Genomic DNA, 16,029 nt, shown 5'->3' with positions numbered 1-16,029 from the left:
TCACCACAATTCGCGGCTCAACGAGGTTGTGGGCTGCCGTATCCCGCTTCCTCTCCTGCTTCGAACTAATCAGGAAGTCCCGAGGCTTCTCTCCCACCGATGCCTCCATTCCACCCCTCCACACTGCCTTCCGCCCCCAGACTCCGGGGCTGACCGGCGCCGTGGCACTTTCAACACGCAGCCGCGTCTTACTAGAAGCCCCCGACGGCAGGAGCCGATCACACACACCCAGCATGTGTACACCTGTCGCGTCCCCGGACCTGCCTGGACCAGAGCTAGACCCGTGCTGGGCAGTGTCGTCCAGGCTGACCCTGCGGTCACAGGACAGTCAAGGTCACACCTGTGGTCTCAGTGTAAGTATGGATCATGTCCCCTTCACTCTCGGAAGGGTGGCGACTTAAGCAGTAAGCGAGAGACGAATCTTCCCAGCCTGCCCCGCCGCCCAAGCGTCTGGTGTGTTCTCTTCTGAGTTTCCCGGGAGCAAAGGTTGTGACCTACTTGCATGTGTTTCTTTTTTTTCTTTTTTAAGATTTTATGTATTTATTTGAGAGAGAGAGAGAGAGGGAGCACACACAGGGTGAATGGCAGGTAGCAGGAGAGGGAGAAGCAGGCTGCCCGCTGAGCAGAGAGCCGGACATGGGGCTCGATGCCAGGACCCCGGGCTCATGACCTGAGCCGAAGGCAGATGCTTAACCGACTGAGCCACCCAGGCGCCCCTTTGCACGTGTTTCTATCAGCAGCATGCAGCATGGTGGCCGGCACATAAACAAACATCACAGGCCCCGAGGACGAACACAGGACTGGCCCACTGTGGGACCCAGCATGCTGGAAGGAACTAAGCAACTGTCCTCAGAGCACAAGCTGGTCATTCCCTCTCTGCAAGAGCGGAGGGACGCTGTGGGCTGCAGACTGGTTAGCCTGAGCAGATTCCCTCGGCCACGCCTCCCCGAGTCGGGAGGGCCGGGTCGCTCACCTCTGCACGTGCGGTCCAGCTTCTGGGAACCCGAGGCCAGCGGCTCCGGGTGACAGGGGCACTGGGACGAGCCCTCCACGTTCAAACACTGGTCCCTCCCGGAGCAGGCACTGAGTTCATCGACGAAGCATTCGTCGACATCTGTTGACAAGAGGAGTAGGTGGGACACTGGTCATAGCCCTTGTCACAGCCCTAACCACCTCGTCATTCGCATTAACCTCCAGACGGGCATCGCGAGGGCTGAAGAAGTGGTGTGGGCAGCGGTCTCGGGGTAACTTCTGGAGCCCTGTCTTAAAGAGCTCTGGGGCCCGCCAGGCGCCTTCCTGCACGAGGGTGGCCCACGTCGCAGGCCACATGCAGCCCCGTGGGGTTGCCACCAGCGAGTCTGAAGTGTCCTGAAGTGATGGGATCTGAAACTCCCACCCCGGAATAAACCTTGTGGCCAGGTAGTTCCCCGGACCAGAAAGAGAATGGAGCTGCCCCTGGCGTCCAGAAGAGGCCTGTCCTCCTCCTCTGACAGCTGGACGCTCCGGCAGAACACGGGCCCGGACAAGTCCGCTCCACGACCCGGATAAAGCGGGACAGAGCGAGGCCGCGTCACAATTCTATCCCAGCCAGACGGGACACACGGACGCCAAGTCACCTGCAAACCACCACCTCGCTTGGCCGGAACAAGTGACTGTTCCTCTCTACCGATTGTGGCTTATCTGTGAGCTGCGGGTCCCCTCCTTTCCAACAAGATGTGCTGAGACGCCCAGTCTCGGCTCTGTGCCCGCTCTCTGGGACGGTCCAACCTAAAGCCAAGCCCCATTCCCTTGGACCTCCCCCAACTGTCCCCTAGTAGACTCCAGACGCCACTATGAGATGGCCCAGGTGCCCCTGCTGGAAACTCTCTGGCCGCCTCGGGTGGTAAACCTGACTTGCTCACTGCAGGTGCCTTCCCTTACGGGCGCGGCTCAGTCGGGTCTCTAAGAACATTTTGGATTGTGAAGGGAGTAAAATGCAATCGCTGGAGCTTTTCCTGGGCTCCAGACCCCGCACCCCACTTATATGTGACTTTCAGTGTCACAGAAGCCCCCCCAGCAAGAGAAGCCGCCCCCCTCAGCCCAGGGAGCGGCAGGGGCATCTGGCTCCCGCTGTGGGCCAGAACGTTCCACGGGGCCCAGCCCTCCGCTCACGCGCTGTCCACGGCAGCTCAGTGCAAGGGCAGAGCTGAGCCGTGGAGACCGAGGCCGTGCGGCCTGCGGCCAAAGCCCCATCCTGTGTGGCCCTTTCCAGAAGAAGTTTGCTGACCCCCAACAAAGAAGAGGACCAGGTAACTCCTTCCAGAAAGGACTCCAGCTCTGTGTGGTTTACCAAGTTCGTACTGTGCGGTTCTGCTGAACCGACCTCCCAGGACCGAGGGAGTCTTTGGTGAAGGTGGAGGACGGCAAGAGGGCAGGTGAGCACCCCAAGAGCAGAAGCGATAGCCATGACTCAGTTGTTCCGGGACCTGCTCACCGGTGCTGCAGGGTGTGGAGGGGACCCGGAGGGAGCGAGCCAAGGGAAGGCTGATGTGGGTGCAAAACCCTTCTCGGGGTGCCTGGGTGGCGCAGTCGGTGGAGCGTCTGACTCTTGGTTTGGGCTCAGGCCATGATCTCAGGGTTGTGGGGTCAAGCCCCGTGTCGGGCTCCCTGCTCAGAGGAGAGTCGGCTTAAAGAACCCCCCTCCCTCTGCCCCCAACCCTGCTTGTGCTCGCTCGCTCTCTAATAAATAAATAAATCTTTAAAAAGGAAAACAAAAACCAAAAAACCCCTCAAACCTTCACCTTGGAGCTCAGAGTTTCGACTTGGTTTGGGCCCAAATGAGCTGAGTCCAGGTCAGACCTCCCCTCACCTGCCTGTCCTTCCTGCAGGGCCGCGCCCCCGCCCCCACTGCCCCGCCCCCACCACCCCGGAGAGGACGGAGGGGAAATGGCACCTTGCGCCTGGATGTCAACCACTTCATAGACGCGCTTCACGACCTCGTCCAGCATCGCGGAGACCCGGGCCACGGGCACCGGCCGCGGCAGGCCCAGGAGCAGCTGCGACACCGTGAGCGAGGTGTCCCCGCGGGCTGACTGCAGGTGGTGGACAGCGGGACGCAGCGGCTGCAAGGCACTGGTGACCTGGGAGGCCAGAGTCAGAGCGTCACTCGTGGACGGGCGCCCATCCGACAGACGGGGAGACTGAGGCCCGGAGAAGCACACACAGGTGCACACACACACACTCGCACACGCACACGCGAGCGCACGCCGTGCTGCTCCTCGGGAAAGACCCTCTGCCTCGTGCCTCTACTGGTCGTCATCCCAGTAAAAGTCCTACAGCCCAGGCCATGAACACTTCTGCAAACGCACTGTCGTGGGTTGAATTCCGGTCCCTTCAAAGAACCCGGTGTTGAAGTCCCGATCCCCAGAACCTCGGAATGGGACCTTATTTGGTCATTGCCAGTGTTGTTAGTTACCGGGCGGTCATTGGGGTGGGCCCCTGTCCAGGACGACTCGTGTCCTGCCACAAAGAAGAACCCCAGCCACAGACAGAGACCCCACACGCTCAGGAACTGGGTCCGGGACAGACCTTCCCTCGCAGGCCTCGGCAGGAGCCCGCCCTGGCCACACCTCGCTTCCCCCCTTCTCCTGGGGGGTGGGGGGGACGCGGAGACAAGGCTGGTCCTGCAGGAGGCAGAACAGCGCGCCCCTGGCTCCGGCCTCGTGGGAATCCCGGAGTCGGGGTGCCCAGCGCCAGCCAAAGCGGGAGCCCATGGGAGGCAGGACCCCTGCAGGAGCAACACCCACACTCATGAAGGGGAAAGGGGGGAACCCGGATGATACAATTTGAAATACCAACAACCACAACTCAGACCCTACATCGTGGGCACCGCTGTAAGCTCCTTACGTGAACCCCAGAGCCCCCGTCTCAGGCAGGAGGATGATGACTCTGATTTCATGGAGGTGTCTGAGGCCCAGAGAGGTGAAGCAACTCGCCCCAGGTCACACAGCGACGAGCGGCCGTGTCGGGATTTGCCAGGCAGTCGTTAGAACCATGTTCTCACCGGCCAGCCGGGCAGCCCCAGCCCCTCAGCAAGCCAAAAAAGACAAACCCCTCCCAGCCGGGACAGTTAAGGAGGCTGCCAGGGGAAGGTGACGTGTAGGAACCCCAGGCTAGCTGCTGTCCCAGACGGCCCAGACACAGGGAACGTGAGTGCCGTCTGTACTGGGGCTGTGCCCGCCCGTGGGCCACGCAGACAGCCCAGGGTGAGGCCTTTCTATCGCGGGGTGACAGCACAGGTCACACGCCCACAAAGCGGGCCCTGAGGCCAGACTGTCCCCGGGAAAGCCACCGGGCGGTGACGAGGAGCCAAGCCCCGACCGCCGCAGGGCTCCCAGCCCAGGGGTCTCTGGGCAGCGCGGGGAGGCTCCCATGGAAGGTCCTGCGGGGCCATGTCCACTGCGGGGCCGCTCCCCCAGGCCTGGTGTGGCTCCTCTGGGGACGTGCGGCCACATCTACAGACAGTTCTGGTGGTCACAGCGGCCGTGTTTCTGGCTTCCTGTGCGTGGAAATCCTGTGATGACGGCAGCCCCCACAGGGAAGAGCCCCCAAACCCAAATGCGGCTCGTGCCAAAGCGTAGAAACCCCAGCAGCGAGAGGCCTCCGCCCGGCACATCCATGAGGCCCGCCGACCTCCATGCGGTGGGGGCTCGAGGGAGGTTAGGGAAGGCACAGCGCTGCGGCCTGCGCCGTCTACACCGCGGCACCCTTCTCTTGAAACAGAGATGACGGGTGCCGCACCCCGCAGGGCAACGGGCTAGCTCAGAACGCCACCACCTCGGAACACAGCGCGCCGTCAGCCGCCGTCTGTCCGTTCTACTGCACATAAACCCTGCCCCTTTCAGGCTGGTTTTTATAAAGTAAGAATTCACGTCTGGTTCAGAGTCAGCCGTGTTGGGGTCACCCGACCCTCGGTTCCCGCCCAGTGCCTGTCCTCCTCACCTACCATGGAGTGTAGAAGCCGCACGTGGTCCAGAAGCCTGGGGTCCACCTTCTCGAGCTCCCTGAAGTCCATTTTCACCAGGACAGTCACCTGGTACCAGAAGGTCACTGGGCTGTCCGGATCTGCACGAGGACATGCTTCTGGTGAGCTACGGATCTGGGGCAGGCGGGGGCCAACTGAGGCTCACCTACAGGAATCTGCCACCGGGGACAGCGTGGGACACTTCCCCCACCAGCCCCCCTCCCTTCTCTTACAATATATGTAACCCTACACACGCTGTGTGATACATTACTGTGTGTAACGCACATCAGATACTACTGTATATAGTACGTATAGTATATACTACGTATATAGCGTATATTATATTATGTTATTATTATCCATAACATACTGTACATTTATAGTATACATATGCATCATATTATATGTACTATATTGTACATAAATAATATCTTACATAATATAATTATACATTATATATTATGCATAGTGTAATATTTTGTATTGTGTATACTGCGGCTTCATACTATACTAATGTACGCTACATTGATACCGTAGCCTTATAACATATATCACATATATTTGCAATATTTATATATATTTCCCTCATTCTGCACCTGGACCAACCCGTTCTCCCGGGAGCAGCCCAGAGTCAGGAGCAGAACTTTCCAGACCAGACGGGTGCCTAGCGAGGGCCAGGCTCCTGGGCCAAACTGGGGCTCTGCGGAAGCCCCAGCCACCAACTTTACATCTCCCCTCTCTGACACAGCTCAGGTTCCGACAGGCACCAGCCCGAGCCCCGGGCTTCTCTGGCACCCTGGGGAGATGGGAGTCACGGCTCTTCCAAGAAGGTCCTCCTCCCTTGGAGGCCCCGCGAGCAGTCCTCCCCATCGAAGTGTCAGAAGGCGGATTTGGACAAAGACATCTCCCAGGAGCGGGAGGCGCCCGGGCACACGGCTGCAGGTTCTCTGTAAAACAGAGCTGCTGCTTCTGGAAACCCCCCGCCCTGCCCTTCCCCCACACCAGGGCTTCAGCCCTACCTCGGGGGGCGGGGGCCACACAGTGGCGGCCCCGGGACGAAGGGCAACACTTCCGAAGTCCCGGGCAGTCCGTGTCCAGCATGCACGGCGAGGCAGGGGCTTCCGTGCCCACCACCGGGCAGACCCCAGGTCTCGAGGCAAACTCTCTGGACCGATTCAGGGCTGGAGGGGGAAGTGATTAGCAATCAGTGATGCTGGCCGCAAGCCCCGGTGTTCCCGACCCTGGATTCCAGCTGCGGCTCCTGGAGACGCGCAGCATGACCTGCTCACGGGCCGTGTCCTGGGCTGGGCATCGTCTTGGCACGTCCTGCAGAGCAGCCACCCGGGGGCCGTGTGCTCTGACTTTCACGTCGTCTAACCGTCTTGCCCGGATGGAGGACCGTGTGAGCTGGGGGGCTGGGGATCCCCTTCTTTCTAGGCCGGATGCAGGGGCTCCCCTCTTAGAGACCACTTTGTGGCCCTGTATCCCAATAGCTAGCTCACTCAATCCGTGTTTATTGAGCACCTACTATGATCCGGGTACACACCAGGTGCCCAGCACCCAGCAGTGGTCCCGAGGCAAAGTCCCCGCCTCCAGGGCACTTAGATTCCAGTGGACGAGGCCAGTATGCACACAGACCTATAGAAACTAGGCCTGGGGATGGCGGAGACATGATGGGCTTTCGAAGAAAAGGGCTTTTGAAGAAAAGGGCTTTCGGGGACTGAGATGCAGCGAAAATACCGAGAATCCATGGGCTGAAGGAAACTGGCCGGGAGGCATGGGGCTGGCGCTCAGGTCGGTGGAAAGTTCAAGATCAAGGAGAAGAAACGGACCCTAGGGAAGCCGGGGTGTAAAGCTCCACACCCTGCCGGACCTTTGGAAGAGCGTTCCAGGTTCTCCAGACTCCAGGGAAAGCAGAAGAGGTCGGCAGGGGACCACGCTCTGCAAACATCCCGCAGGGGTGCGAAAGGTTGGCCCTGGGGGGATGTGTGGGGTCCCACGGGGAAGGGAAGCCGCAGGGGCTGCGGTCCCAGAGACTGCCCCCTGGGGCCCCCAAGGTCTCCGCAGACAGACAGAAGGTGGGGCCCCTGCTAGTGTGGGCACACGTTGCCCGGGCAGCTGACTTCACTGCTTCCAACAGAGGAAGGGAGAAGAAAGCCAAAACCACCCTGAGGCAGAGACTCTGCCCTCACTCTTCTCACGGAGCCAGGCCAGCTCCTGCCGCGTGGCCCACCCTGCTGAGCGAGGGCTTGACCTTCAGCCTCAACGCCGTCTCCTCTCTATGCTGTCCGTGGCCCCCTCGCCGCTTCCCAGTCAGGTGCCTGGTCCAGCGTCTGAAGTCCTGGAGACGTTGCCACGTGGGGGTTGGCTCTGGGGCATAGAGCATGGGTGTGGGGGGCAGCCCGTGCGGGGGAAACACCAGCTTCCCTATAAGGCCACCGCTCAAGGACCTCAAGGTCATGGCCTTCCTTCTCATCGCAAAAACCAGCAGGCTAAGGAGACATGAGATGAGACATAAGATGGGCTCCCGGGACAGAAAAATGACACTCGGGGGAGAAAAGTCAAGTCCAGGGGCGCCTGGGTGGCTCAGTGGGTTAAGCATCTGCCTTTGGCTCAGGTCATGATCTCAGGGTCCTGGGATCGAGCCCTGAATCGGGCTCCCTACTCGGCGGGAAGCCTGCTTCCCTCTCTCCCTCTCCCTGCTTGTGTTCTGTCTCTCACTGCCTCTCTCTGTCAAATAAATAAATTTTTAAATTTTTAAATTTTTTTTAATAAACGTAAAATCCAAATAAAGTGTGAGGCTGAGTTAACGGTGATGCGCGATGCGTCATGGCAAGCAAAGGTGCCCGCAGCTGGGGCGAGGGGAGGGCGTTTAGGGACCGTCTGCCCTCCCTGTCACCTCTCCGTAAATCTGCAACTGCTCTAAACGAGGTTTACTTCAGTGCAATGAAAATACAGGCCACGGAGAAAAACTGGCTTCCAAAAATGGTCACCCGATCACAACAGCAGTAATTTCCAGTTCAAGTTCATCCTCACGTGGAGCCTGCTGGCGCGTCCTCTGCGTGCCTGGAGCCCGACGGCTTACTGAGAGCCCAAGAGAACCGACAGTTCCAACTTGGTGGAAAGTCAAAAATCTGCTTCTCCTTCCACGAACTCAGCACAAACAGTGAAGCAGCCTGGCAACCCAAGGTCAGTCCCAGGTCAACGCGACGGCCCAGAGGTTTCTGTCCGGATGGCGGGAGCTGACGTCTGTCCCCGGGGCTGGGAATCCGACCGGCTCTGGGATCATCGTTCCCGCCCCAGAGGGGTCCTGGTCACCAGCTTGGGGAGCTTCCCGGCCCCGTGGGGTCCCGGGCTCGCCCAGCTGAGGAGCCCGCGGAAACCAGGGCTGTCAGCCCCGTGGGTGGGTGTCGGCTGAGATGCTCCTAGGAACTCATCGCGAGTGACTCATCCTGGCGTGCCCCCCATGTGTGTCCCACACGGACCTCATCACGGCGGTACTTGTTCTAACGGAAAGTTGGAAGCGGCTAGACGTCCAGTGGGAGCGGCTCGTCTCATCAACGCTTCCGCATCCGCGCGGATGACATAGTGCATATGGCCGCTAAATCACGCGGCGCACAGCATCTAGCGGCAGGAACCGCGTTCCAGATGACTACGGTGCCGGGAATCCCGGGCCGGGCGAGCAGGCGTTTCTAGAAACGCCTGCCTCTGCCCAGGGCTCAGGAGAATGTCAACGGGTTGTGCGTGGGCCACGGGCCTACGGCTGATTTCTCTTCGTTCTTTTCTGTTTCCAGATTTCCTGCCGGGCTCATGTACTCACTTTTGTAATCGTACTGATGAGACATTGAAGTAACGTAAACGTATGACTTGTCATTGTTTCCCCAGTGGTGGACTTAAAAAAAAAAAAAAATGGAAAAAGTCGTCTCTCTAGACTGCAGAGCACATCACATGGGTGCTCGTAACTGCCTTCCGCTTTTAGGAGGTCGGTGGCCGAGTGGGAGGGGACAGAAGCCAGCCAGTCTGCGGGTCTGCGCTGCCTGGGATGAGACTCGGAGCCGAGAAGACCAGAAAACCGTTGCCGAGACGCCGCTCACCCCCCACTGGCAGGGAAGAGTGCCCTGTGCCCTCCGGTCCTCCCCACATTCCCAGGCTGTGGCCCGTGGCTACCACAGGCACTGGCCCCTGTCTCATTCTGCAGCGGGTGACGGGGCCCTGAAAGACACTTCCCCCGCGGGGCACCTGCGAACAAACGGGCTTTGATCTAAGGAGCACGGGCGAGAAGAGGCTGGTGCTGCCCCGTGTGAGGGCCTGTGGCAGCACCAAGCAGCGGCCTTCCTGGGGGAGGAGGCTCGAGCTCCGGGCCCCGCCCACCGCGGTCCCTCCCCCACCCCCCTCCTCAAATGCCACAAACCGAATCTGAGATGGGTTGGGGAGACCCAGCCCGAGTCTGTGCCGCCTTGGTCAAGGTCCTTGCCCACTGCCCCCTGATCTGTGACCCCGTCTGCACGGGGTGGTGGTGGGCGGCTCCCGGCCATCAGGGACCAGGAACCCGCCTGGCTGGCCTGTCGTCAGTAAAGATCCCTTCCTCCTTCCCTCCCGGCTCCTGGCCGCCTCCTCTCCACACAGCTGGCTACTAGAATGACTCTCTAAGGCCCAGGGAGGTCCCCCACACCACTTAGCCACCCTGGGGGGGCCAGTCGTCCTCCAGGGGGTCCTCGCCGCAGCCGTGCCCTCCTGTCACCAGCCACACCATCCCCCTCAGCTACCCCCCCCACCGAGAGCCCCGCCCATGGGACGCTAACTAGAATGTTCTGGCCTCTCCACACCTGGTGAGTTCCTCATTAAAGGTGCCAATGCTCCACAGTGGAGATGACGTCCCCCAAGAGGCATTTCCTGGGGACTGGCTTGTGGAAGGCAGGACAGAGGAGCAGCAGGTGGCAGGGAGGGGACACTCACCCTCCCCATCACATGAGAATTCCCTGGTTTCACACAACAGGGCAGCGGCCGGACCAAAAGGCACCGGTCAGCATGGGGCGGGGGGGGGGGGGGGGCTGGTGAGGAGCTCCAGGGGGGGGGCTGGTGAGGAGCTCCAGGGCGGGGGCTGGTGAGGAGCTCCAGGGGGCTCCTCTGGACAGGGGACCTCACAGCAGCAGCGAGCGGCCGTCACAGGGGCCAATGGACAGGACCGGGCAGCCCCCTCCTTCTACCCCTGGGTCTGGACCCTCCACACCTCGGTGCTGTGGCCTGAGTCCTCCCCACCACCCTTAGGAAGAGAGGAGCCCCCAGGCAGCCCTTCCTTGGTGCACATGGCCCTTGGAGACGAGGAAAGTGGAAAGGGAGGCCAGTGTCTGCAGAGGAAGGGACACCTTAGATCCAGTCCCTGGCAGGACCCCAGGGGACAGCTCCCCCCGAAAGGGTGCCCTCAGGGAACCAGTGGGGACACGGAGCTGGCCTCAGGCTGTGAGCCCTGAGGTTCTTATTGGCAGTGGTGGCCTTGGTGAGAGTGGTGTCATTTTATGGCTCATCCCTGTGTGTAGCCCCCGGAGCGGGGTCAGTGGGACCTGCCAGCCGTCTGTCCTCCGTGACGCCACTTCGGGGGCCCGAGAAAGCTGTGCTCGGGATGACTCAGTGTGCCAAGCCCACACAGCCCTCTGCAGGGCCCGCACCGCTGCATCCTGCAGCCGCCTGGTGGGGAGAGGACAGCCAGCGCTGGGGTGCCGTGTCCTGGCCTCGGGCCGCCTGGGCATGGGTCACGTGGGATGCCCCTCCTGGACCACCGGACGGTGCTTCGTGCACTCTGGAGCAGCAGCCCTCCTTTCTAGGGGTGGCCCTGGAAACTCAGCTGGAGCCACACCCTTCCTACTTCCCCTCTGCGACAGGGGTGGGGGCAGGGAGACCTTCTTGGCGGCTCAGAAACTCATTTTTGATCTCATATTGACTCAAATTTAACCACTACCACCACCCACGCCTACACACAGGCACCCTTTCCCCTGAAAGAGGTCTTCTGGAAAGTTCTCTCCATAGCGAGAGGCTGAGCCCTGAATGTTGCAAAAAGTCCAGCCCTCTGACCTCACACTCTGGCTGGGCACAGCCGCACGGGTCTCCCAGGCACCTGCTCCAAGCATCTTCCAAAGAGGACTCAGGGCCCCCGGACGGTCGGTGGGAGGGGCCTCGGGGACCTTTCCCTCTTTCACCCATGGGCGCCCGGATGAGGACTTCCGTTGAAGGAAGCGTTCAGCTTTTAAAAAGAAAAGACCTTCCCCAGTACAGAAGAGTCCGCCTGCTGGTTCTCAAACAGCTAAAGTTCCCATCGCTCGAGACCTTTAAAACAAAGCCCAGTGATCGCCTTTGTCCCAGACCAATTCCATCCCCTTCTCTGAGGACCGCATCCGCACGTTTGTGTTTTTAAAGCTGCCCAGGGCCCTCCGGTGTGCAGTCAGGCCTGAGAGCCACTGCTCCAAAACAGGGGTCCCGGGGGGGACCCCCAGAGCCTCAGGACCCGCTGGGAACTTGGACTCCACCCCGAGCCGCTGGTCCCAGGATTAGGGGCTGGGCCAGTGACCTGCGCGGGGACAAGCCCTCCAGGCGACCCTGATGCTCGCTCTAGCTGGGGAATCATTGTTCTCGAAGGGCTCCAAGGTGCCAACCGTGCCCATCCGGAGTCTCACCAGGGGAGAGCCCCCTGCCCCCGCCCCCTGGCCACCCCAGACTCACGCAGGACGCAGTAGAGGCCCAGCTGCTCGTAGCCCACACAGCAGTCGGTCAGGTTCCTGGCCTCGGGGACAGCCACGGTCAGGTACCGGGTCCTGTAGACCGTCTTGGGGCATCGTCTCCACGGGATCCACCCGCCGCAGGGGGCGTAGGTCACGTGCAATGTCTGGACGGTCTCCACCTTCTGGACGATTCGGGTCACGCTGGAGTTGCACAGCTGGAAACTCAGCAGGGAAAGGCCTTTTTCTAGGAGGGGGTGGGGGAGGGATGGAGGAAACAACCAAGAAGAAAACGCCGGAATCAAATCGAGAGAAGGGGTTCTGGGCCCGTCCTCTAGTTCTGCAAGAGAAGGGAGACGAGACCTCCCCCCCCGAATTTCTCCCCACCAGTGTCTGCCTACCGGCCGGCTGAGAGACCAGACAATCGCATGAACTTGGAGGAGTCATGGGTAAACGGGGACCTGCATGCTCAGAAGTCCCTGTGCAGAGCCCAGAGCTCGCCCCCAACCCCGGGGTCATCCATGCTTCCCACCACCCGGGCGCTGACTGTGCACCAGAGACGTGGCGGAAAGGGACAAAGCCTCTGGGGCTCGCATCCCCGCTTCCTGCTCTGTGTGCCCCCATCCCACCGGCTGCAGCTCTGAATCTCCCCCAGCCTCGGGCCTGTCCTCGTGAAATGAACATACGTCCACCCCCTCAGTACGCAATGGGAAGGGCTGCCCCATGCCAGGCTCAGACAGGAACGGCAGCCTTTTGTGGAACAAGCAACACCTGAAACACACACGAGAAGTTCCTAGACGATAAAGCTCGGCCGCGTGCAGCCATGGACAGAGATGAGAGCACGGTGCCCCGCCGAGGACAGCATCCACCTGCCCACTGGGTCTGTCTCTCACCTGGAGCCCCGCTGCTGTGCACAGACGCCCATGGCCCCCAGCCCTTTGTCAGTCTGATCACTGGGTTTTCAAGACCCCGGGGCACCCCCTCCCTTCACCAGCCCGGGGCCTAGGGCATCCCGTCTGTCCACAGAGCCTCCATCACCTCGTGTAGCAGGGATTGTCGTGGGCAGAATTGCGTCCCCACCCAGGCTTCCAAAACTCATGGGCTGAAGTTCTGGAAGGAGGCGTTTGCAGATATCATTAGTTGAGATGAGTTTAAAGCTCGTTAGGGTAGAGCCCCAATCTGTTATGCCTGGCATCCTTACAAATGGGGAAATTCAGACACAGAGACAGGCAGGCAGGGAGGGCGTAAGGCAGAGATCGGAGAGATAACGCCCCCAACCAAGGAGCACCCAGATTGCCAGCAAACCCCCAGAAGCTGAGGGAGAGGACGGAGCTGATTCCCCGTCCCAGCCTCAGGAGAAACCAGCCCTGCCTCGATCTCAGACTTCTGGGCTCTGGGGCTGGGAGGAGACAGATCTCTGCCCCCAAAGCCCCAGTTGGTGGTGCTGAGTCAGGGAAGCCCCAGGAAACCCCCAGGGAAGTCAGGCTTCCCCGCCACCCCGGGACTCCGCGCACTCGTGGGCTCTTGGTGTTGGATGAAGGGATGGTATGACTGTCCTTTGTTCCATCAGATATGGAACTTCTGAGCTCTCGGCTTTTTGAAACGATGCCATCCCGGGGGACGCACTGTGTTACCCCAGGGAGAAGTGTGTACCCCGGGAGAAGCTGGGCTTCTGGAAGGAGCTATGAGACAGGCCGCAGAAATCACCTGCATCGCCAACTCCAGCACGGCGCCCCGAGGACCCCCTTCCTCGGCCTCACAGCCTCCCCCGAGCATGCAGAGAGCAAGACTGGGGGCTGGTGGGTGACCCCAGGGAGAAGTGGGGCGGAGCCAGCCCCCAGCCCGGGCTGACAAGGGGGGAGTGGTCTACAGCCTTACTCTGCGCAGAACACGGAACTGGATCCCGGCGTGCAGAGCAAGGCCACCCGGGAGCCACGGGAGCCGCGTGGCCGCCTCCCTGCGCAGTGCTGCCAGGAGAGGAGATGGGTGGCTTCCCCTCCTCACCAAAGGGGTGCTGCGTCCAGACATGGGGAGGCCCTCATACCGGGGTGGGGAGGAGCGGGTAACGGCCTGGAGCTTGGATGTCACGTGGGGAAGGGACTGGAGAAGTGGACTCCATGAGCATGGCCCCTCACTGCAGGCGGGTGGGACAGAAAAAGCCCGAGGCTTCCTGCTCCGAGAATTTAAGAAGGAGGCTCTGGACTGTGGTTCTCGTCTTCACCAAGAGGAGCTGCTAACCAGGAAGGCAGGTTACGTTCCCAGCCCTGGGGAGCTGCTGTCTCCATCCGATCACGACAAGGCCCCCCAGTGAGCGCCAGCAGAGCCCTCCTGCTCACAAAAGTGCTGCACGCACACGCACACACGCGTGTGCACACACAGGCACACGTGTACCTCCTCTGAAACTGCGTTTGGGACCCGTGCGTTTTGGTTTTTTGCATTGCTCGGGAGGCTACCGGTTCCTCTCCGAGCCTGGCTTCTCGGCGGAGCCCAGAGGAGAGCTTCCCTTTCTATGGGTCCTTCAGGGAGCCCACAGCGTGGGAGTCAGGGGTCCTGGGCTCTGGTCTCAGAGGGGGAAATAACCGTAAGGAGGGAGGGCGACCTGGGGTCAGAAGATCCCCATTCACACCGGCTCCCCAGTTACTGGCTGTGTGATTCTGAGCACGTTTCATGCCCTCCCGGCGACCCCATCTTGTCATCTGTCAAACGCTGACTACGTCCTGGAATTCAGTAAATGAAACAGTGCCTGGAAAGGCAGTCCCCGGCACGAAGGGCAGGAAGCTGGGTGACGCCAATAGCGCCCTGAGCCCCTGCTCCCCGGGTCCCCACGGGCACAGCGAGGGGCTCGAGGGGGACCTCCCGACCGCTGGAGCTCCTCGAGGCTGTACGGTTTACATGGAACCCATCGCGCAGGAAAAAGCAAAGGGAAGAAATCACAACCAGAATTCTGCTTGCCGCGGGAAAAACGTGAAACCGGGCTTCACTGAGCCAACAGTAGAAGCCGAGTGGATTTGTGCGAATTCCCAGCGGAGTAGGACAGATTTCAAAGGGACATGATGGTAAAGGTCTCAGGTCTCTGCAGTCTGGGGCTTCAGAAACCGGCCGTGCTCTCAGCAGGACCGTGGGCCTGGCAGACGGTCTGGGCAGGCGACCTCGCGGGGTCCCTCACCGCCCCGGTGGCCACTTTTCACCTTCATGCACCAAAGAGGACACGGGAGGTGGGACCCTCCCTTGGGGTCCACTTTGCGACCCCGAGCCTCCCTGGCAGGGGAAGCAGGGTGGAGCCAGGGCCCATGGCAAGGGTCACCCTGGTGGAAATTCCGCCCGCTGCCGGCTGTGTGGCCTGGGGCGAGTCCCTTCCCGCTCTGGGTCTCCCTCCCCTTACCCGCAGCTGGGGACACAACGCTCCGAGACCTGAGACTTGGCAGACTTTGACTGGGACTCTCTAGGAACTCGCTCCTCGGCACGGCCCGTGCCGGCGGCAGAAATGCAGAGCTCTGGGTGCCACCCCAGACCCTCTGACTCACAGTCTGTGCTTGAACCGTGCCCCGGACCCCCCGTTTCTCCGGCATCACCCACGCCAAGCTCCGAGCCCTCACCTGTGAAGCCACTGGCCTGGCTCAGGCCCGCCGCGCTGACCAGAGCCAGCAGGGCCAGCCGCAGGGTCCTGAGCATGGTCGGACCAGGGTAGGGCTCTGGGTCTCCCCTGAGCAGCCCCGCAGAGGGGCCTGGAGAAAGGGCCTTGCTGTTCCCGGTGCGCCCGGAGGCGATGGCTTCAGGGCGTGTGCTCCGAGGGAACGAACAGTCCCTTATGCCTGCTGGCTGACACCTGCCGCCACCATGGCCGTGTCCCTCGGGAAACCCGCGGGGCACAGCCCATTCTCTCTCCAGACAGATGGCACCTGACCAGCAGCCAGCATCGCCAGGTCCCATCTCGCTGTTACGCAGAAAACCCGTTTCAGACCCAAATCTGACTCCCTCCATCAAGGACAAAGTATTCTCTTTCCTTATCGGGGCCACCTGGCAGGAGAACGGCGCCACATCAAAGTGGGTTCCGAAAAGCACCCTTCAGCCGGCTGGACAATACAGATCAAAGCCATCCAAGTGTTCAGACTCCTCCAGCCCCCACCCCCGCCGGGGTTTCGGAGGGGTCCGTTCCCCGTCAGCGTCTGACACGGAGGAGCGTCAAAGCGAGCCATCTCAGGGATGGGAGCGCAGAGCTTCGCAGAGCCCCAGACGCCACGTCACGCAGTCGGGGAGACAATTTAAAGTCAACACATTCCCTCGTAAACCCCATCTCCACAAGCGATGACTCTGGGT

General features: G+C 60.9%; 1 protein-coding gene across 1 annotated transcript in view; it reads right to left on the bottom strand.

Moving 5' to 3' along the window:
* The window catches only part of UMODL1 (uromodulin like 1), a 57,053-nt gene extending 41,669 nt beyond the window's left edge, over positions 1–15,384 (bottom strand). Inside the window, exons 1-6 of the mRNA XM_046002702.1 lie at positions 15,309–15,384; positions 11,717–11,959; positions 6,022–6,183; positions 4,985–5,103; positions 2,933–3,119; positions 974–1,114 (exon numbers count right to left, since the gene is read on the bottom strand). Coding sequence (XP_045858658.1) covers positions 974–1,114; positions 2,933–3,119; positions 4,985–5,103; positions 6,022–6,183; positions 11,717–11,959; positions 15,309–15,384 — 928 coding nt within the window. The remainder of the gene's footprint in view (positions 1–973; positions 1,115–2,932; positions 3,120–4,984; positions 5,104–6,021; positions 6,184–11,716; positions 11,960–15,308) is intronic.
* Between the last annotated feature and the right edge of the window lie 645 nt (positions 15,385–16,029).

This window comes from Meles meles, chromosome 4 (genome assembly GCF_922984935.1).
Source record: "Meles meles chromosome 4, mMelMel3.1 paternal haplotype, whole genome shotgun sequence".
Lineage (NCBI taxonomy): Eukaryota > Metazoa > Chordata > Mammalia > Carnivora > Mustelidae > Meles > Meles meles.
This window is presented reverse-complemented; position numbering and strand designations above follow the sequence as displayed.